The sequence below is a fragment of the Phacochoerus africanus genome, chromosome 14 (assembly GCF_016906955.1).
Source record: "Phacochoerus africanus isolate WHEZ1 chromosome 14, ROS_Pafr_v1, whole genome shotgun sequence".
Lineage (NCBI taxonomy): Eukaryota > Metazoa > Chordata > Mammalia > Artiodactyla > Suidae > Phacochoerus > Phacochoerus africanus.
The window spans coordinates 46,813,823-46,837,174 of NC_062557.1; the positions used below are offsets into that span (position 1 = coordinate 46,813,823).

General features: G+C 46.4%; 1 protein-coding gene across 1 annotated transcript in view; it reads left to right on the forward strand.

Annotated features, from left to right (window-relative positions):
- VPS53 (VPS53 subunit of GARP complex) overlaps positions 1-23,352 on the forward strand; it is a 147,577-nt gene that overhangs the window by 50,700 nt on the left and 73,525 nt on the right. Inside the window, exons 8-11 of the mRNA XM_047758333.1 lie at positions 3,413-3,491; positions 6,766-6,909; positions 7,366-7,508; positions 10,471-10,612. Of these exons, the coding sequence (XP_047614289.1) occupies positions 3,413-3,491; positions 6,766-6,909; positions 7,366-7,508; positions 10,471-10,612 (508 nt within the window). The remainder of the gene's footprint in view (positions 1-3,412; positions 3,492-6,765; positions 6,910-7,365; positions 7,509-10,470; positions 10,613-23,352) is intronic.

Consider the following 23,352-nt stretch of genomic DNA (forward strand, 5'->3'; position numbering starts at 1 on the left):
TCTCGCTTTCTCCTGAAACCCAGGCAGCCATCGAACGGCGCCATGTTGTTCAGGGCTCTTTCTAACCACTTGTACGTGAGAGGTGCTTGGCAGGCTGCGAGGCATCACGGGGCGTCGTGATGTGATGAAAGAAACCCATGTGAAGAATGGAAAGGCCTGACCGTGACAGGTTCTTTCTGAGAGAACTTCAGTTTCAAAAGTGAGGATTTTGAAAGTGTAAGGGCTGTGCCTGATGATCTCGAAGCGTCCCACTGAGTCACTCTAAGATGCTGGGTTGAGATTCTTTATAGAGCCTGTCTGTCTGGAAATGGAGCAGCTGACTCATCTGACTGACTAACCCTTCTGTCCGGTACAGACTGTATTTTGGGAGGTCCTTTTATTGCAAACCGTTGAGGGTACTGTCTTTGAGACTGTCGTTCACATGGTTTGGGAAGCATCAGGGGTATTTTATCCATAAATGTCGAAGTGGTTTTCGTAGTTGGCTGTCCCTCTGAAATCTGATAGCACATTCAGGGAAGGGCGCCTTCGAACAACCCTTGGTCACGTGGCGTGAAGGACCCTAAAAGACAGTGGGTTGACCTTCATTTCCAGGCAGCACACTGTATTATTTTTCATTTCCTACGAGTGGTCAATGCTGAACTGTCAGTACCCAACCAGGCCGAGCCTCTTTGGGTGCCAGGAGGAATTTTAACTCCCCCTCTGTTAGTCGTAGATTGATTTGCGTAAGGGTAACTGGGCCATCTTGGAAGCTGAACTCAAATAGATGCTCTACTAACAGAATCTGTTCATCCATCTCTTTTTAGGGTCACACCTGCGGCATATGGAGATTCCCAGGCCAGGGGTCAGATCGGAGCTACAGCTGCTGACCTACACCACGGCCACAGCGACACGGAATCTGAGCCATTTCTGCGACCTACATCACAGCTCACGGCAACGCCGGAACCTTAACCCATGGATCGGACCTGAAACCTCATGGTTACTAATTGGATTCGTTTCTGCTGTGCCACAGCAGGAACTCCCAGGACTTACTTTTCACTGTTACAAGAGGAAAGAGTAGAAAGGAATGAGGCTGAAAGTGTGTTCTTTTAAGCATGTTGACGTTTTTCTAGGATCTTGCTTAAACAGCTGGTGGTAAAGACTGCTATTCATATCTTACCCTGAAAGTGCACGGCTCATGGCTTGGGTTTCTCGATACCATCAGTAATGTCAGTAAGGGAAGTGGTTGCTCTTTCATCTGAGTCACTGGTAGACACTTCAGAAACTATGCTTGGAAAGATGTGCAAAAGCTTATTGTTCTGCTCCAGCATTAATTATTCATCCCACTTGCAGTCACCTGCAAGGATGGATGCTGTTGCCAGCTAGCACTGTACGGTGGGTGTTGTGAAAGAATCAGGACTGGGGAGGATACTGAAAGGCCTCCATCCTCACCCTTTTATTTCAAAACTCTTGTTAGTTGTGACCCACAAAGGGGAAGTGACTTATTTAGGATTACATGTAGCTCATTAGGGGCACAGCTATGACTAGGCTGTCTGAAAGGGTGGCCTTGGAAATGGATTGAAAAAGAGGCCAAGGGGCTCTGTCAGTCACAGTGTTGGTGCTTCACCCTCTCTTCTGCACCTCTCATGGGCTCTGTCTTTTCAGGCGCCCGATTTCAGATCTGGTTAAGAATACGGAGTTAGGGGATTGTCGGGTGGGGAGGGTGACAGGCAGGGCTGGAAGCATCCGATCCCTGAGATGCTTTGGAGCCCTGAGAATAAGACTGTGACTGTCCCTGGGTAGGGGGACGGGGGCAGAGCTTTCCATCCAGGAATTATCCTGTGGCTTAGGAGAGAGTGAACCAGGATCCCTGTGTCCTGCCAAGACCAAAGGAGGAACAGAGGGGCCTGAGGCTCTGGAAGCTCTGTCTTGTGACCTGGCATCAGGGGAGACTGTCTGCCTGGCCCGATCTGTGGAGTCATAAGACCGCGAAGGTCCAGTTTTACAAAAGCATGTTCTCGTCTCTCCCAGTAGAGCTCCTGCTCCAGGCTTCTTTCCCCTGCTCCATTGGGCAGTGCTAGACAACGGGTGGCCCTGATTCTGCTCCAGTGGTGGTTATAATGCTGTCCTTTCTAGCCCCCTTGCAAAATGACTAAAGGGGCTGCAAACCCACCTGTAAGAGTGGCTTTAAACATTTTGAAGATAGTGGAAGAACCCTGGAAAGTATTGGGAGTAAGACATAATTATAACTATGCCACAGAAAAAAACAGACTGTTTTGGGTCCTGCCTATCCCCTCATTAAAGGAAAAAAAAAAAAAAAACAACGCTGTAGGTTGCCAAGCACTGCCTGGCTGCCTGGTAGCCAAAGAAATTGTGGTTTTGAGCTGTTCACTGCTTCTAGAAACTTCAAAAAAGTTAATTCCAAAGTAACAGGGTGGAGACCAAAAAAGGAAGAACACCATTTTATGGTGCTTTTAGCAAAGATAAAATATTGGCGGCCGGCCCAGGGCAGTCCAGCTCTGAGGATGGCAGGCGGAGGACGAGCACAGGGGGCACCGACCCACGGCTCCCGGCCCCTACCGGCAGCTTCTCCTTCCTCCTCTTTCCTTTAAGCTGACAGGTGTTTCTTGAGTTCCTCGTTTCCATACAAACCACTGTGGTCAATACTGACCTTGCTTTCGAACTCATTTTCAGTGTAACTCAGTTTTCATCATTATCTTCTGGGCGAAATTAAATCTTCATTCAAGGGCCTTCACTCTCAATTACAAGTTTACTTTATCATTTGACTCTTTTTACTTGAAGAAATATTCTTTTGTGTGTGTGGGTTTTTTTTGACAGGCGGGGCGGGGCATGCCCGTGGCATGTGAAAGTTCGTGGGTCAGGGTTTGAACTTGCACCACAGCAGCAGTCTGAGGCAGAGCAGTGACAGCATCAGAGCCTTAACCCTCTAGGCCAACTAGGGAACTGCTAGAAAACGTTCTTTTTGTGCATTTTTTAAAACTTAGGATTCTGATGTTGGTTTCTGGGTTGAATAAAGAGCAGTTCTGAAAGATGCTGGAGCCCTCCTTCCATCCTGTCCTCCGAGGAGCAGGAGGGTAGTGGTACCAGTACCCTGCAATGGATTTATGTTTGCCTTGGGCATTATTATGTAGCATTTCCCTGCAGCATAACCCCTCTGATGACATGACAGGTAAGGGGTGGCCTGGAAGAACTTGGGATGTAGAAAATCCACACCTGGTAAATCTGATGCCTGGGTCCTGGTCGTAAACCGACTGCTAAGGTGTGTGACCTCTGTTAACTAGCCGCCCCTGCCCTCCTCCTGGATAATCCCTAAAGACTCCCGGCAGTTCTGACCCCTCCGGATCTTTGCATAATTACTTAACGGAGATTTGAAAATTCCTCCGGGCAATGATGTGGTGTTCTCTTTTCCCTTCAGAGTGAAGGCCGCCCAGACTGAGTTAGGACAGCAAATCCTGGCCGATTTTGAAGAAGCATTTCCTTCCCAGGGTACCAAGGTATTGTTTGGCATTTTCCCTTCCTCTTTAAATGTCATCACCATTCTTGCCTGACACACAGCTCGCTACAGGTGCTCTCCATGTACCATCCCAGAGGCCTTTGCTGGCAGCCGTAAGGTCCGTCTGCCAGAGTTCAGAGTAACGAGACCATCCTTGATGTTAAACGTCCCAGAGCCATGTTGATCTCCTCTGTGTCCTCTCAGCATCAGAAAGCAAAGGTTTGCTTTGGTTTAGTTTAATGTGTGTCAAACCGAATACCTTTTTTTTTTTTTGAAGACCACACCTGCAGCATATGGAGGTTCCTAGGCTAGGGGTTGAATCCAGTTGCAGCTGCCAGCCTACACCACAGTCACAGCAACACTAGATCCTTAACCCCCTGAGCAAGGCCAGGGATCGAACCCTGGTCCTCACGGATACTAGTCGGGTTCATTGACCGCTGAGCCACAACGGGAACTCCCTGTCAAATCTAATATCTTGTCTGCCTGGTAAATTTCTATCTTCTCATGGCCATATTTAAAAAAAACCATGTTCTTTCAAGCCGCAGTGTTTTTAGCATAGTTACATAACTTTTTGGTTTCAGTTTGGTGAAGAGACAACTGGGAGGAGCGTCCCCAGGCTTATGTAACTCTGAGAGGGACACAGGAGGCTCGCTTCTAATGATCAGAATCCTGATCTTTGGAAGTAATCCCCTCAGCTCTCACTGGGAGCAGAGCTCTTATTGTTGTGTCTGCAAAACCCACAGTATTTCGCTTCCAGCTCTTGGTTACATTGCTCGTCCGTGTAGCACACTTTCCCTTCCTTGGCCATCATCGTGCTGGGGTAACTGCTTTTAGCTCCATCCTTCAAATTGTAGCAGACATAATCTTAATGCTTTGCATGTGTCTGGGAGAGAAGAAACTTCAGAAGGATTTTTTCCCCTCTCTCATTTGAGCTCTTTTGGGAGAGAGAGCTGTGCAGCGCAGAAATGAGCCGAAGCCCACACCGGAAGCACCATTTGGTGGGTGGATCTGGGGGTATATGTCCATTTACCGAGCCAAGGGCGCTTCTGGGACCTGCTCTGTGATTCAATAACTGGAAATATCTTTGTTGCTTTTCTTTGCGCCTCATAAAAGAAACTTGGGAAGTAGGTGGGGTAGCTGCCCCAGCTTTGTAGATTACTTGCTATAGGAAACCTGCCCTTGATTTTAGTGTCTGCGTACATTCTGGCTGTCTTCTAGCAATCAGGTGTGTTTTTTGTTTGTTTGTTTGTTTTAGGGCCACACCTGCGGCATATGGAAGTTCCCAGGCTAGGGGTCTAATCAGAGCTGTAGCTGCCAGCCTACACCACAGCCACAGCAACGCCAGATCCGAGCTGCATCCTCTACCTACGCCACAGCTCATGGCAACACCGGATCCTTAACCCACTGAGCAAGGCCAGAGATCAAACCCGCAACCTCATGGTTCCTAGTCAGGTTTGTTTCCGCTGCGCCATGACAGGAACTCTGCAATCAGATGTTTTATGTGCAGTGTTCCTTTGTGGACTTCATCTTCCTTACTCTTCCAGGGAGTTCATATTGGAAAGCCCTTCTGTAGAAGGATACTCACAAATTATAGTCATTGTGGAATTCCCTGATGGCCTAGTGGTTAAGGATTCAGCATCGTGACTGCTGTGGCTCAGGTTCAATCCTTGGCCTAGGAACTTCCACATGCCACTAAAATAAATTAATTAAAATAAAATTTTTTCAAAATTATAGGCACTAGCCACTTCTTAGTCCAGGGTCTGCTTTACTGTACCTCACTGTCCACCCTGGTTTTAGGAGGTTTCAGAGACATGGATGAAGCCCACTTTTATCATTTAGGAAAAACTAACGTTGACCTACTTTTTATCTTTTTCTTGGACCCCATGAGGCAGGTAAGGTTAAAAATTTTTCTTTAACATCTTGCTTCCCTTTTCTCTGACTGGGTGACTTAATGGTTTTTTGTTTTTGTTTTTTGTTTTTTTGTCTTTTTAGGGCCGCACCCACAGCACATGGAGGTTCCCAGGCTAGGGGTATAATTGGAGCTGTAGCCACCAGCCTACGCCAGAGCCACAGCAACGCGGGATCCGAGCCACGTCTGCGACCTACACCACAGCTCACAGCAACACCAGCTCCTTAACCCACTGAGCGAGATCAGGGATCGAACCCGCAACCTCATGGTTCCTAGTCGGATTCGTTAACCACTGAGCCGAAATGGGAACTCCTCTTAAGTCCTTTTTAAACAAATCTGAGTACACGAGCCCATAGGTTTTGGTTTCTGTGACTTCTCTGTCAGATCAGATGTTTTCATCCAGAGGCAAGACTTGAGCCGTCCGAGTGCTCAGCAGATGACAGAACAGCCACTCAGCACAGAGCGAGTCTGCATTCTAACAGTTTAGCTCTCGGGCACTAAGTAATACTCCGTAGGAAACTCATGAACTTCAGTTGAGATGGATAAACTGGACAGAACTGACCAAAAAAAGGTCATAAAGATTTGGAAGATCCTTAATCATCACCTAGTTAAAGTCCATTACTTTTTTTTTCATTTATTTTTCAGATGGGTTTCAATAACTGTGCCAAAGCTGCATGGCTCTTCAGCCAAGCCAAGAGTAGATGCCAGGTGTTTTTCTTACTCTGGTCCACTCAGCCAGCCTTGTCCATTCAGCGAGTTACTGTAAAGAAAGGTTCAGCGAAACTGAATTGCTTTTAGTGACAGCAGAGGCCTTCCCATCATGACGTATCCTACAGCCCTTGAGAGTCTGCTACTGTTTTTTTCAGGTCGGGGGCCAGTATAGTACTATTTTACCTTTGGCTGCCTGTCTGCATGGTTTGGAATCTATTTAGGTTTTAAATACCACCACACTTCTTGGCACAAATATGGTACCTTAAGAAGAGGAATCCAAGGCTGGACTCAGGGGAAAGTGGCATGTGTGGGATGAGACTGGTATCATTCTGATTTTTAGGGCTCTTCAGCAAGGTGATTTCAGTTGCGCTCAGAAAGCAGAATTTCCTCCCATCATCGCTGGCCCTGTTTCCAAAATGTCTCGTTGCTGATTCACAGAGTAGCTTTTATATTGGCTCCTGCAGACGAGCGTAATGATTCTTTCATCGAGGAACGAGTAACTAAACTCTCCATCCCCAGCACAAGAATGAGTGTCAGGGGAGTGGAAGTAGCAATAACATCATGAGTGGGACAAGAAGCAGCAGCTGTCAGAGGCCAGAAGATTTAAGGGACATTTCTGGCTTCTGAACCCATGTATGTGTGTTTGTTTTGCCAGAGGCCGGGAGGACCGAGCAATGTCCTGAGAGATGCGTGTCTGGTTGCTAATATTTTGGACCCCAGAATCAAACAGGAAATCATCAAAAAGTTTATTAAACAGCATCTGTCAGAGTACCTAGTACTTTTTCAAGAAAACCAGGATGTAAGTATTGACCAAATGAAATCAGTTGCTACCTTTGAATTTTATTGAAAATTGAACTCTCTCAAGTCTATGATTTATACTTTATTAGCACCACAGTCTTAAAATGTTGATTGTTGCACCATGAATCCTAAGGGCTGACTGTACAGCTCAGTGATTCTTAACCATTTTGGAGTCACTGACCCTTTGGAGACATTAATGAGAGCTACAGATCTTCTCCTAAAAAGGCACCTATGCATCAGACTTTGAAGACAGTTTCAGGAAATTTGTAGACCCCTGAAGCCCAGTCATAGACCTCACGTTAAGAGCCTCTGGATCAAGTGAAAAAGTAGCCTGGATTCTTTAAAACCCTGAGAAGTACATTGGTTATGTCTTCCTTGGTTGTGTGTTTTTGTTTATTTCCTTCAACTGATACTGCTTGTTAGCTCTGAAGTGGATTTTGTTTCCCTGCCTCCCAAGGTTGCCTGGCTGGACAAAATTGACAGACGCTATGCCTGGATCAAACGCCAGCTCGTGGACTATGAGGAGAAGTACGGCCGGATGTTTCCGCGAGAGTGGTACATGGCTGAGAGGATCGCGGTGGAATTTTGCCACATCACAAGGTAGATGCCAGCGATGCACGGGTGTTGATTGAAATCCATGGAAACCAGTCGTCCAGTCTCTATGGGTTCTGGGTTTTCTTGTGGATTTGGTACCTCTCCCGTCTTGTTTGTTTATTTGTTTGTTTAAAAGTCATCATTCATGAGAACGGCTTTCCCTGTGCTGGATTACCTCCCCTCAGAAGACTCCTTTTGTGTCGAAAGTCAGATTTTATATACCCCAGACCGACTCCCAAACTCCAGCTGCAGCTGTGTGCCACCTTCTGCAGCTTCAGAGTTCCAGCCCTAGGACAGAGAGCATTACGTGAAGGGAGGCAAAATGGAAACGGGTCCATGAGCGCCCTGGGCCAGTAGCCTAGAGCCAGAGCGCTTGTCTGTGTGTTGGTTTTGCCTTAAGAGTGGTACACAGGCAGCAGTCTGTTCTTACCTTTGCTCTAGGACTTTGTTTTAGCCTCGCCCTTGCCTTGAACAGCCTGCCTTCTTAACCAACTGAAAGCTCATCAGCCAGCTTTCCCTGTAGTGATTCATTGCCCCCCATTTTCCCATGTGTCTGTATCTCGTATGTCAGTGTGTAGTGAGTATGTATATCCATCATCGTTTTGCTGTTTTGACTTGCCAGGTAGATGGTTCCAGAGGGACAGGGGAGGTGTCTATTTCAGTGACATAGGAGACTCTCAGGAAACAGTTGTTGAGCAAATTTCCCACCCCTAGTACAGTGATGGGAAATTTGGATAGTTAATAATATTGGCATCCGAGTGTTCTGAGCATTTTAAAGACCTTCTCTCATTCATCCTGTCTTCAGCTTCCATAAGTGTAGCCCAGGGCCGGGTAGTCCCTTTATGTCAAAGAATTAAAGCCCAAGAAGCATAGATCAGTGTATCCATGACAAAACTAAAGTCAGAGGCATATTTTTTTTTTTTGTCTTTTTCTAGGGCTGCTCCCACGGCATATGGAGGTTCCCAGGCTAGGGGTCTAATTGGAGCTGTAGCCACCGGCCTACGCCAGAGCCACAGCAACACAGGATCCAAGCCGTGTCTGCAACCTACACCACAGCTCACGGCAGCGTTGGATCCTTAACCCAGTGAGCAAGGCCAGGGATCAAACCCGCAACCTCATCGCTCTTAGTCGGATTTGTTAACCACTGAGCCACGATGGGAACTCCTGAGGCAAATTTTTATTCTTTCCTTGTAGTTACACTAAAACAGTGGTGGTAACTAGGTTTTATTAGTTACACAGTCTCTTCTAGTAGTGCACAGTTACATTAACTCCAAGTTAATTTTTTAGAAAGAGTCCCATATCTGAGCAAAACTCAGTTACTTTAGAATTCATGATAGTCATCTGTCTTTTTTTTTTTTCCTATGGCTGCACCCACAGCATGTAGAAGTTCCTGGGCCAGGGATTGAATCCAAGCCACAGCTGTGAACTAGGCCCCATCTATGGCAACACCAGATCCTTTAACCCACTGTGTTGGGCCAGGGGTCGAACCCACACCTCCACAGCTACCCAAGCCGCTGCAGTCAGGTTCTTAACCCACTGCACCACAGTGGGAACTCCAGTAGTCACCTGTTTTAAAAATCATAGAATACACAGAAATTCCCTGGTGGCCCAGCTGGTTAAGAATCTGGCATTGTCACTGCTGTGGCTTGGGGTTGCTGCTGTGAAATGGCTTTGACCTCTGGCCTGGGAGCTTCTGAATGCCGAAGGTGCAGCCAAAGAAAATAAAATTATAGAGTTTAGTCAAGTTGTATGCTTTAAAATTGGTGGGAATTTCTTAAGGGCTGTTGGCTCTTGGTTTTTTTTTGAAGTAGGCTTTATTCTTTAAGAGCAGTTTTCTGTTCATAGCAAAATTGAGAGGAAGATATGCAGAAATTTCCCATATACCCTCTGCCCCCTGACACACAGCCTCCCCCACTATCAGCATCCCCGACGAGAGTGTACATATGTTGCGCTCCATGAACCTGCACTGGCACATCGTTATCATCCAGGGTCCGAAATTTGCTTTAGGGTTCACCCTTGGTGTCAGACATTCTATGTGGTGGGTTTTTTTCAGAAACACATTTGCTACCATGGATTTAGATAACCTTTTATACTGATTCAAAGTCAGTTGCTCTTGTCACTTTCTAAGTCCTGATTAGCAAAGAAAGAGTGAATTCCTTGAGAAATTGATCATTCTCTTTAGCCTACAGTTCAGTGACTTGCAAAATTAATTTTCTGTGAAAAATGAAGTCCGCAGCAGACTGAGAGTGTACCAAAGCCAACAGATCTTTGTGTCAGCTCCTGCGAGTGTTGCTGCCAAGCTTTCATTGTTTGAATTTTGGCTAAAATCCTGCAGCTACCTAATTCTCAGTAAATTCAGAGGCTGTTTGATTTTTGTCATTTATTTGTGTGGGAAGATGATCCTAGCTCAGTGCTTACTAAGGGTTCCTGTGTCACTTGCAACTTACATTCTGAGATGGAGCACTTGAGTGCTTTTTTTTTTTAATTGGTGGATAATTTCACCTTAAAGTTCTTTTTTTTTTTTTTTGCCATTTCTTGGGCCACTCCCTCGGCACATGGAGGTTCCCAGGCTAGGGGTCGAATCGGAGCTGTAGACGACCCCCCACGCCAGAGCCACAGCAACGTGGGATCCGGGCCGCGTCTGCAACCTACACCACAGCTCACGGCAACGCCGGATCGTTAACCCACTGAGCAAGGCCAGGGATCGAACCTGCAACCTCATGGGTTCCTAGTCAGATTCGTTAACCACTGAGCCACGACGGGAACTCATTAAAGTTCTTATTTAGAGTGTTTTTATTCTCCAAGCATTAAACTTAGTTGACTATAGACCTCAGGTTTTGAAATGACCACATACTTTTTGTTTTTTGGGGGTTTTTTGGTTTTTTTTAGTATACGCTAAGGCCACTTTCTTTGTCTTGTCTCACATGATATGTTTGTTCAATAACGTTCTTATTTCTTTGATTTGAAGGACGGAACTTGCCAAGATCATGCGTACTCGAGCAAAGGAAATTGAAGTGAAATTGCTTCTTTTTGCTATTCAGAGAACAACGAACTTTGAGGGCTTTCTTGCAAAACGCTTCTCTGGGTGCACCCTGACCGATGGCACTCTGGTAAGACTGTCCTAAGAGGAGCTGGCCAAGAAATGAGTGGCTGGGGCCGGCGGGTGGGTGGGCTTCATTTCAGAAATTTTTCACGGTGTGGTGGTTCCGTCCATGGGCTCAAGTGCTTCATTCCCCATCCCAGGGATTTCAGTAACTTCATGCCAGTAGTCACACCAAGCCCTCTGTGGCTTTATTGTTGGTCTGTTAGGCAGTGCTTCATGTTTTTAGAACAGCCTGTCATCGTTTTATCGAAGGGTTGGCCCTATTTTGCAGACTAGTAATTTTGCGAGTCACAGAGGCTGCACGTATTCAGTCAGAGATACCTTATAACGTGATCACCTCTTGGGTGTTCCAGTTAGGATGTGTTTAGAGGAAGATGTACCAAGAAAGAGGAGAATTGCAGCCTTAAAAGCAGAAAACGGCGATTTCTGTAATGTCCATCGTTGAAGAGTGGTTAAATAAAATATGCGTGTTTGTCCTGTGGAGTAGGTCTAGCAGTTTGGAAGTGGTGGTATGGGAGAAAGATCTTGATGTGCTGTCACAGAAAGAAAACCTCTCAGGGCTGTTAGGTGCAAAATGTAAGCTGCGGCCCAGTGTAGATGCTATAATTCTGTTGGTGTAAGAAGCATGTTTATGGATGTAAATCTCTAAGAGGAAGGTCTGGAAATGTTAACATTGGATGTCTCTGGGGAGGGGAGTTGGAGTGAGAATAGGTAGAGGCAGAATTTTTTTTGTTCATTTTACTCTACTCTTTTGTTTGAATTATTCTTCCTTTTGGTGGCGTGCTTGTGACATGTGGAAGTTCCTGGACCAGGGATAGAACCCGCACCACAGCAGTGACCCAAGCCACTGCAGTGATGCTACCGGATCCTTAACCCACTGTGCCACAAGGGAACTCCTAAATTTTTCTTATACAAACACATACTTTTTAAAAAATTTTTGAGTTCCCATCGTGGCTCAGTGGTTAACGAATCCAACTAGGAACCATGAGGTTGCGGTTTCATCCCTGGCCTTGCTCAGTGGGTTAAGGATCCGACGTTGCAGACGGATGTAGGTTGCAGATGTGGCTCGGATCCCTCGTTGCTGTGGCTCTGATGTAGGCCAGCGGCTACAGCTCCGATTCGACCCCTAGCCTGGGAACCTCCATATGCCGCGGGAGTGGCCCCAGAAATGACAAAAAGACCAAAAAAAATTTTTTTTTATTGAAATATAGTTGGATTTACAAGGCTGTGTTAGTTTCAGGTATACAGCAAAGTGATTCAGTCATACACACATATGTATTCTTTTTTTACATTCTCTTACATTATAGGTTATTTTATGATATTGTATATAGTTTGCTGTGCTCTGTAGTAGCCCTTGTTGGTTGTTTCTTTTATATATAGAAGCATGTGTATTTTAATCCCAATCCCCTAATTTATCCTTTTCCTTTCCTCCCCTTTGGTAACCATAAATTTGTTTTCTATGTCTGTGAGTCTGTTTCTGTTTTATAAATAAATTTCATTTGCATTCTTTTTTTTAGATTCCGCATATAACTGATATATGATGTTTTGTCTTTCTCTGGCTTAGTATGATGATTCTAGGTCTATCCATGTTGCTGCAGATGGCATTATTTCATTTGTTTTTAATGGCTGGTTAATATTCTGTTTTGTATCTATATCTTCTTTATCCATGCGTCTGTCAGTGAACACTTAGGTTGCTTCCATATCTTGGCTATTGTGGTAGTGCTGCTGTGAACACTGGAGTGCTTGTATCTTTTTGAATTGTGTTTTTCTTCAGATACATGCCCAGGCGTGGGATTGCAGGATCATGTGGCAACTCCATTTTTAGGTTTTTAGGAAACCTCCATGCTGTTCTCCATAGTGGCTCTACCAATTTACATTCCTACCACCAATGTAGGAGGGTCATTTACATACTTTTTAGTAAACATTTTTTTTGCGTTCACTTACTTTATTTTTCAATTTTCTTTTTCTTTTTTTTTTTTTTTTGGTCACACCCACACTATGTGGAGGTTCCCAGGCCAGGCATCAAACCTGTGCCACAGCAGGTACCCAGATGGCTTCAGTGACAACACCAGATCTTAACCTGCTGCACCACAAGGGAACGTCTCCTTTTCTTTTTTTTAAATTGAAGTATAGTTGATTTATAGTGTTGGGTTAGCTTCAGGTGTACAGCTGAGTGATTCAGCTATATAGATACACACACATATATTCTTTGTCAGATTTTTTTCCTTTATAGGTTGTTACAAGATACTGAGTATGGTTCCCTGTGCTGCACAGGAGGACCTTGCTGTCTCTCTGCTTTATATGTAGTAGTGTGTATCTGTTCATCTCATCCTCCTAATTTCTCTCTCTCCCTGCTCTTCCCCCTTTGCTAACCTGAAATTTGTTTTCTGTGTCCGTGAGTCTAACCTCTTTTCTTCTAACCCCCTCTGCTGTGGAGTCGCACACAATAAGAGCTAACAGTTTTGAACCTCCACTGTGTGTCTCTCACTGTGCCGGGTGCATTTGCCTGCAGCCCATCACTTTGCTTCATCAGCTGTAGGAAGTACTCATTTGAAACCTGCCGGAGGCCACCCAGCTAATACGCCCTCGTAGAAAAACTGAGCTACTGGGAATGAAGCAGAGGAAGGGCAGAGCCTGGGCCTGGCGTTCTGCCCTCACCACTGCTACCTTCCCTAGCCCCCCCCCCCCTTCCAGTCCTAGAGACTTCTGTGGAATCCCCTCTTTGTCCCACCCAAGACCTGCCCCAGAGTGGGCGCCAGGAGCTGGTCCCTCAGGGCAGTGGGCTGAAGCGCCGTGGCCATAGCCCTCAGTTTTAAGGCAAGGCCATAAAGCCTTGTCTACTCAGGGCCACTTGTGACCTTACTGAAATCAGATGCAGACGACCGCAAAGCACTTTTCCCACACTTAACACCTAAAAATATATACATCACATTTATAGACACACCCCTGCTTGTTAACTCCATGTTCAAAATTGATTTCTTTTTATTAACAAGGAAAAAAACAGTCCACGAGATAGATGAAAATGCCCTTAAATAAAATGCACATCATAAAAGGAAACAGGTCACAGAAATGCCATTGAGAGGAGCTTGCGTCTCTCCCGAGAAGGATTTGGTTGATTTTCTCACGCCGGCGCCCCTCTCTGCCCCACCCGAGCCATGCTTTTGGCCTGACTTCAAGCGGAGACGAGTGTGGTGCTGGGTTCAGCGCTGCAGATCGGCCTGGGGACAGGGAGGTTTGAGCATTGAGCGCAGGCCCCGGCTGGCAGTGCTTGCCCACCCTGAGCTCCCGTGGCTTTCTGCTGGGCAGTGCACGTGGACGGGCTCTGTGAGCCAGTAACCCTGCTAGCTGTTCGGGAGATTGTGCTTGAGTGACGTTCATGCCAGTTGCCTGTTTTGAGCCATTCTTCCCCACCTTTGACTGGAACTTGCTCCCTAGAGATTTGGGTTTTCCATTTACACCCAGGGTCACAGAAATAAATGGCCGGCCCTATCGTACCTGGTGACGAGGATAGCCTTGGGGCTGTCCTGGCACATGTCACATGTCCCTTGTGCTAGGAAACACCCCAAAGTCCAAAAGAACTGGAGTTGGGTGGGCTGGGAAAGCTCCCTCTTGACAAGATGAGGCTACTGTGTAGAGTCACCACACAGAGACCATGAAAAACCGGCAGGAGTGGAATCTAAGTTTGCAAAGATGTTTTTTTTGTAGAAAACTGGCATGGGACTGCCAGAGTGGCAGTTGGTCACCTGTTAACCAGCATCTGTCTCCTTGGGCAGAGGGCTGGCAGTGCCTGTGTCCAGGGCAGCCTGGCCTCTCTCGGCGCTCCTTCGCTGCCAGGGCCAGGCGCCTGGACTGCAGCCTTCCGTCTGCAGGAGATGCTGTACCCTGCGGTGTCACCCAAGGTCCCCAGGAACACCTGCACCTTTCCCACCAGGCCCTTCTTTTTGGAGATTTTCTGGTACAATCGACTCACCCATACCTCCTCCACATGTCCTGCTGTCGCTTGCCTCTCCCGTCAGGTTCGCAGCCTTTCCTATTGCAGAGCCTTGGCCAGATAGTCCTGCTGAGCCCTGAGCTTTTATTCACCCGTCCAGTCCGTCGTCAGCGGTCTTCTGCGCTGACCTCTCCCAGTCCCTCCACGTCTTGCAGTCAGACTCCTCCCCCGGCCTGTTCTTCACCCCAGTTAACATGACCCAGCAGCCGCCCTGAATCCCAAGCCCTGACCAAGGCTGCTTCATCGCCTTCAGAGATCTTCCCTTGAAGAGTAGCTTCTGGAAAGGCCACAGAACTCCCCGAGCCTTTTCCAAAAGGCAGGCCCGGTCCTGGAGAGTCGGTTCGCCGAAGCCCTGCCGTGGGGGTGGTGGGGGGGGTGCGACAGTCGAGCTCTCGCTGTCAGTGATGTTCGGTCTGAAGCTGCTCCTGCCAGCACCTTGCTGGGGCCAAGTGGGGCCCCAACCCTCGCCAGTAGCTGTAAGCCTCAGGGTCGGGGACCCTCGTGGGTTAGTTGTGACCACTGACCGTGCTCCCAGTAGACAGTGCTGGGAGGAGGCTGGTGGGGCTGGGCCAGAAGCTCTGCCTGGCCTGACCCCCAGTCCAGCTGCTGGACCCCCCACCCAAAGACTGGCTGCTCCTTGTCCTCCACACTCCTTCCTGTCCTGCCTTGATCTCGGGATAGGCTTTTTAGAAAATCTTTGGTGGTCACTCTCTTGTTTCAGGGCATCAGAACCACAGAACGAATCAGAATATGTCGTAATACCCTTTAACGTGTGCCAAAGTTCATAGAAGGCAAATGCCTTAGAAAACTATAGGGCAGATGTGAAGTCAGTCAAGGAACCAGGTAGACCTGAGACTGTCCCAGGCCTACCCTCAGGTCCTTTTAAGCTCCTGGGTGACTGATTGACCGTCAAACAAGGGTGAGCTTGAGAGGGGACAGGCTCACCTAGGAAGCTCTCCTTAACTGACCATCGGATGCCGCATCTTTGGTGCTTTTTGACAGATGCAGTTTTACGTCTGGTAGGAAGAGAGACTGAAAGAACCTTCAGAACAGGCCTTGTTTTGTTTGTACTCTACCCACCCCAGCAAGTTTGTGCCGTCTTGTACTGTAACTGTTGCTGGAAGAAGGGAGCTGTCAAGGCTTCTCGCTAGTTGCCTAAACTCCTGACCCTTTATGAGGGATTTAAAATAGTCTGTAAATTAAAATGCCTTGATGTTAAAGTAAGTGTCTCGATATGATTTAACTGTACCCACATTTAACTGCATTATTAGGGACTCAATAATTAGAGTTAAGGGTAAACATATGATATTCAGCCTCTATGGAAACAGAATGGGCTGGGTTAAGTTTGTAATTGACTCACTGAATTTGGAAGGGTTTTTTTGTTTGTTTGTTTTTAAAATTAAAAGTGTTTCCACTTCACGCAGCTGAATTTCCCCCTCCTCTTAGCCACTACCTAAGTTGCCTTTCTAAATAGAATTGTCCTTTGGCTTATAGGGGTAATTTTACTATACATTTATGCTTGTCCAGTTTTAAAAAGTTACATTATTAAATATAGGTATGATTTTCAACCAAGTGGTTTGCGCATAAGAGAGCCTGCAGAAGGCTCACAGCTCTTTTGAAAGCCCACACAGAGCAGCTTACCCCACACCTTGGTCTTCTAGCAGTTGAACAGCTGCCTTAGGGAGATGGTGGGGGGAGGCACAGGGTCCTGGCAGTCTTGCCACTGTACAAGGACCCGTCCCGAGCCAGGAAATAGCTTCCCCTACTCAGGGAGCTCCCTTTAGTGTTTCAAAATATCTTGTAAGTGATTTATTTGACCCTAAAGGAATATATTCCTTCATATGAATAACTCCTAAGAGGAGTTTAGCTTCTGTTTATTTATTTCTAAGAAAGTAATGCATAGTCAAGACAGAAAATTTGGAATTCATAGGCAAGAATGGAAAAACAAACAAAAAAAAAGAATCATTTGGGAGTTCTCTTGTGGCTCAACGGGTTAAGGATCCGGTGTTGTCACTGCCCTGGCTTAGGTCACTGCTGTGGTGTGGGTTTGATCCCTGGGCTGAGAACTGCCACATGCTGTGAGTGTAGCCAAAAGAAGAAAGAAAAAAAAAAGAAAAAGACTCATTTGTTGTCCCATCAATCACATGAGGACTTTGGTATGTTCCTTGTATGTATTTTATCAAGTTAAAATTGCACTTTTAAAGTACATGTTTTCCTGGTTATTTTCTTTAAAAATTGAAGTATAATTCATATAACAACATTTTGCATAAAACTCACCATGTAACGTGTACGATTCAGCTGTTTTCAGCAGATTCAGGAGGCTGGGTCACCTCCCCGGCTGTCCAATCCCAGGTCACTCCCTTTGCTCCCAGAGACGCGCCCCAGCGGTTGCTTCCAGTTTCCGCCTTCCGCTCCGTCCCAGGCAACTGCTCATCTACTTTCTGTCTTTATGGATTTGCCTATTTTGGACATTTCTTGTAAATGGAATCATGTAATTTGTGGCTTTCTGTGCCTGGCTTCCTTCACTTAGTGTCGTGTTTGCAAAGTTCATCCATCGTGTAGCACGTTCGGTCTTTTTATGAGTGAGTGCTATTCGGTTCCATGGATATGCATTTTAAAAATCTGTTTATTTGAGTTGTTTCCACTTTTTGGTTATTATAATGCTGTGAACATCCGTGTGCAAGTTTTTGTGTGAACATGGTCTCAGTCCTTTTAGGATCATGTCTAGGAATGGAATTGCTGGGTTATATGGTAACTCTGTTTAACTTTTTGAGGAACTGCCAGGCTGGTTTTTTTTATAGCAACTGCACCATTTTACATTCCCGCCACCAATGTAGGAGGGTTTAGATGTCTCCACATCTTTGCCAGTGTTATTTTCTGTTTTATTATTTTTATTTATTTATTTTTTTTAGGGGCGGTGGGGGGGCACCTGTGGCTTGTCAAAGGTCCCAGGTCAGGGATCGAATTCCTGGCACAGCAGTGACCCAAGCTGCTGTTGGAACAGTGCTGGACAAGGCCCACTGCACCACAGAGAACTAAATTTTTATTTTAATTAGTTAATTTTCAGTAGCCATCCTCAGGGGTGTAGCATAGTGTCTCCCTGTGGTTCTGATGTGCATTTTCCTATTGACCGATGACGCTGAGCATCCTCTCCATGCGCCTGTCGGCTGATTGTCTGTCTTCTTTAGAGTAATATCTGTTCAAGCCCTTCGCCTCCTTTTTTTCGGTTGCACCTGCAGTGTATGGAAGTTCCGGGGCCAGGGATCAAACCCATACCATAGCAGCGGCCCAAGCTGCTGCAGTGACAATGCTGGATCCTTAACCTGCTGTGCCATAAGGAAACTCTCCTTTTTAATTGGGTTGTTTGTCTTTTTATTGTTGAGTTGTAGGAGTTTTTTTAAAAAAATATGTATTCTAGAGGTTCTTTATATAATCTGTTTATATCAGGTATATGATTTATGGATGTTCCCCCCCCAAGTCTGTGAGATGTCTTTTTACTTTCTTGATAGAGTTCTTTGACATACAAAGGTTTTCAATTTTGATGAAGTCCAGTTTACCTATTTTTTTTTCCTTTTGTTATTTGAGTTTTGGTGGCATATCCAAGGTCAAAAACACTTACTGTGATTTTTTTCTAAGAGTTTTATAGTTTTCCCTTTTACATTTAGATTTTTGATCCACTTTGAGTTAATTTTTATATATGATGTGTAAATACAATTTTATATTCTACTTTTCTTCGTATTGTCTACTTAAGTGCTTTCTCAGTCACTATATTTCATTATATAGGTGTTCCATAATTTTCCTAGCTAGCCTTTTCTTGTTGGATCCTCAGGTACTTGTCATTTTTTCACTTTTATAAATAAGGCCACAGTGAACATTTTTGGGAATAAATCTTTTTTCACGTTTGAGATTATTTTCTTATGATACAAATGGAGTAATGGGTCAGAAAATAGGAGTGTTTTCAGGTATAAGATAGCCTCTGCTTTGAGCTGCTTTCTGTGGTCTTACTGTCTCTTTATGAATGCACCTGCCTCTTAGTCTCTCCCAGGGCTGAGTCTTGATATTAGTGTTGCTTTGTTAAGATTCGGAAGTAGTCGTCACTCTTTGTTTTAGCGAATTTCATGGTGCTGCTATGCCAATGCCTGATGTAAAGGGGTAACTATGCCAGATTAAAAAAAACACCAAAGCAACCTGAAAATGTTTTTTTAATTATGAGAATAACACATTCTTTCAACACCTAGGTATTGGAAAATTCTCATGTGTTCATATAAACACTTGTACATACGTGGTCGTAGCAGCACTATTCACATAGCCAAAAGCTAGAAACAAACCAAAAGTCTTACTAATGGACAAATGGATAAACAGAGTGTGGTATATCCATACAATGGAGTATTGTTCAGCCATAAAGAGGACCAGAGTACTGATGCTGATTTCTGCTGCACCATAGAGGAACCCTGAAATCACTATACCATGTGAAAGAAGCTAGGCACAGAAGACCACATAGTCTATATGATGCCATTTATGTGAAATGTCTAGAATAGGCAAGTCCATAAAGACGGAAGCTGGAACTGTAGTTGCCAGGGATTAAAGGTGGGGGTGGGTGAGGATTGTGAACTGACAGCTAACGGAAATGGGGTGTCTTTTGCATGAAACTGTTCTGGGATTGACAGCAGTGATGGCGGCATAACCTTGTGAGTATACTAAAAACCACTGAGTCGAAAATCACCTTAAAATGGTGAATTTTATGTTAATTATATCACAGTTTTAAAATATCAAGAGATCGAGAGTTTTAGAAAACACTGAGTTTAGTTATAGGTCATCCTCACTCTTTTTTTAGTTTTTAATTTTTTTTTTTGCTTTTTAGGGCCACACCTGTGGCATGTGGATGTGCCCAGGCTAGGGGCTGAATCGCAGTTGCCGGCCTATACCACAGCCACAGCAATGCTGGATCTGAGCCCCATCTGCGACCTACACCACAGCTTATTGCAACATTGAATCCTTAACCCACTGAGTGAGATGAGGGATCAAACCCACGTCCTCATGGATACGAGTCGGATTCGTTTGCACTGTGCCACAACAGGAACTCCCTAGATAAATAATTTGTCCACCAAAAAAAAAGAGAAAGGGGGAGAGTAATACCTGCTTGTTAAAGCTCAAACGGAATAAATTTTTTTTTGGTCCTGCCCGAGGCATGTGGAAGTTCCTGGGCCCGGGATCAAACCCATGCCATAGCAGCAACCCGGGCCACGGCAGGGACAACACTGGATCCTTAATCCACCGCACCCCAAAGGAAGCCCTAGAATAAAATATTTTAGAAGAACAATCTCCTTCTTCTCAACTGCTCTAAGTCCCTCTCCCCAGAGATGTCCACTGTTTAATAATTTGGGATACATTTTGAAACTTTTACAAGCAGGAGTGCATGTGTGCACACATATGTAAATACACACAGGTGTTTGTGTGTGTGCGTGCATGTGTAGTTAAACAAAAAATAGAAAATGTTGCCCACGTGTCTGAAGAGGACTTTTTTGTTGTTGTTTTTTTGTTTTTTTAGAGCCGCACCCAAAGCATATGGAGGTTCCCAGGCTAGGGGTCTAATCCGAGCTGTAGCTGCCTGCCTGCACCAGAGCCACAGCAACATGGGATCTGCGCTGCATCTGCGACCTACAGCACACAGCAATGCCAGATTCTTAACCCACTGAGCAAGGCCAGGAATCGAACCCACAACCTCATGGTTCCTAGTCGGATTCGTTAACCACTGAGCCACGACGGGAACTCCCTGAAGAGGACTTATTGAGTGCTTCTCGCCTGATTAGCATTTTTTAAAATTATAGTTGAGTTATGATAAGCCAATTTCTGCTGTAAAGCAAACTGACCCAGTCATACGTATATATACATTCCTTGTCTCATGTCATCTTCCATTATGTTCTGTCACAAGAGACTGGACACAGTTCCCTGTGCTGTACAGCAGGACGTTACTGCTTATTATGCATTCTAAATGGAATAGTTTGCATTTATATGCTAACCCCAACCTCCCTGTCCATCCCACACCATCCCCACCCCTGGGCAACCGCAAGTCTGTTCTCCCTGTCTGTGAGTCTCTGTGTTCTGTAGATAGGTTCATTTCTGCTGTATTTTAGGTTCCACATATAAATGATATCCTGCCTTTCTCTTTCTACCTTACTTCACTTAGTATGAGGATATCTAGTTGGACTGATCAGCATTTATCCACAAATGTTTCTCAGGCTCCTTCTTGGTGCAGGGCCTTGGGACACGATGAAAAATTGAATCAGACAGGTGCTTATGCTCGGGTAGGAGAAAGAAACCTATACGTAACTGTCAGACATAGGCTATGGATGGATGTGGTGGTACCCAGGGAGGGGTCCCCGTGATGTTAAACCAGGCGCCAACAGCTCTGTGCCAATGAGCTGAAGCCTTCAAGCCATCTCTTTAAGGACAGATGAGGACTTGGACTGGAGTAAAGTGTTTGTGGAATGAGAAAACACAGAAATCGTGGAACTTTGATCTCAGGCTGAAAGCTCTCTCCTCCAAGGAAATGAAACAGATTCATCTTAAATTTCACAGTTCCTTCTTTGATAATTTAAAGGGTCCAGCTAAGGCCTCAGAAAGGGATCTGTGCAGGCAGCACATACGGGTGTGGATGTGGATATGGATATACTATGGACTAAGGCCAGGCTATTTCTTCCCAGCAGTAAATCAGACAGCTTGGCTGTCCTACGGCCCTTATTGTTTTGGAGCTGATGGAAACCCCATGTGGTTTAATTAGGAGGAATTAAGTTGCCCTCGGAAGAATTTTTCCTTCCTGTGTGACCTTGAAATCACCTGTCATTCATAGCAAAAAGAATGAATTCTTTCAAAATTGGAAAGTTGTTCCTTTCTTGACAGATTTTTGGTTTCACTTAGCAGCCCCAGAGCTTATGGAATATGTCATTTGAGTTCTTTAGAACCTAACCCTAAACTTGTAATTCTCCTCGGTCTCTGACAGCTGCAGAGCAGGATGAGAAGTGTGGTCTGGTTGGCTCCGGCAGCGGGGCTCCAGCGCAGAGGGCTGGGCTGGGCTGGGCTGGTGACGGCTCCCTGCTAAGCCCTGTTCTTTCTTCACAGCGAATTAATCCGAGCAGTAACACAGCCCCCTGAACAGCAGGAGTCCGTATCCCCCCACTCAGAGTCTGTCCTAGAGCATTGGCCAACAGGGCGGTGCTCCGGGGGGGTGCTTTGAGGGCTTCGCTGGCGGCCGGGGAGGAGCTCTGCCTTGCGAGCTGATGGGCCCGTAGCTTTCATTTCCTGGAGAGGCCCCCAGAGACCGAGTCCTGGGACAGGGCCTCACTTACGAGTAAACATCCTTTTTCGGAGTCTTCTAAGTCCTGTGTGCCCCCCGCCCCGCTTCCCTCCTGAGAGTCACTTGACTGGCGCCCAGGCGACTTGATCGCCCCTCCGGAAGGTTAACAAAAGCCGCCCACGTGCCAGTCTTGGTGCTCAGCTGCCTTCTGTACAGTCAGTCACGCTCTGGGTGCATCGCTCATCCGGTTCTCCCGATGGCACCGTGTGGCAGGTATTACTGTTCCTACACTGCAGACAGAAAGACGGAGCCTTGGGGACGTGAGCCTGGACGCAAACCCCGGCCCAGCCCTTAGGCAGTGGTCGCACCTGCCACGCAGCTGCTCAGGCCAGGAAGTACCTGACCCGTGATTCCTGCCTTTCCTTCACCCTCACGTCTACTCTCTCAACAAGTCCTCTCGACTTTGTCACCTACATGTGTCCCGGATCTGGCCACTTATTTCCATCTCCACACCTCTAGCTTAGCCCACTCCCGTATCACCCCCACCTGGCCCAGTGTAGCAGCTTCTTCAGAATCTAAAACTGGGAGTTCCCTGGTGACCTAGCAGTTAAGGATCTGGCGTTGTCACCGCTGTGGTCTATCCCTGGCCCGGGACCTTCCGTATGCCGTGAGTACAGCCCACCCCCTAAAAAAGTCTAAAACTGGCTGCTGCCCTGTTTAAAACTCCCAGTGACGGCCCAGTTGCAACAAGAAGAACACCCTTTCCCAGGCCGATGAAAGGCTGTGTGATTGGGCCCCTGCTCTCCCCACTCCCCGCCACCACCTCTCAGACTCCCAGGCCCCTTTCCCGCCTTTGCCTCTGCCCTGGATCCCCCTGGTGAGAATGCCTGTCCCCAGATCTCTGTCCACATAGCTGCTTCTCCTCCTTCAGGTCTCTGCTCAGATGTCACCTCCTCAGAGAGGCCACCCCCATCACCACTTCCCCAGCCTCACCCTCGTTCGTAAATGGTGTTTTCCTGGGGTGCCGCCCCGCTTTATCTTGCTCAGCGTGGTGTCTCCGGTCCCTGGGAGGGCGCCTGGAGCAGAGCAGGTGCTCAGGACTTGACTGCTGAGTGGATGGCCTCATGGGCTCGCCCCCTGCCTCGAAGGCCCGCCATCCCCCGCCCTTCCCGCTCAAACATCATTTGCTTGGGGAAGTTTTCCGTGACTCTGTTGCAGTCCCTTCATACCAACCTTTACTTTTCCTCCGTGGCCCTCACCAGTGCTCGTGTGGTTATTTGGGTAAAGTCTGCTTCTCCTGCATGCCCGTAACCTCCCTGGGGGCAGAGGGGTCTGCCTTGGTTCCCCTTCTGCTAGAACATCTAGCTCCTCGGCATAAATAATATCTTGAGCAGTTCCCATCATAGCTCAGTGGGTTAAGAACCCAACACAATATCCGTGAGGATGTGGGTTTGATCCCTGG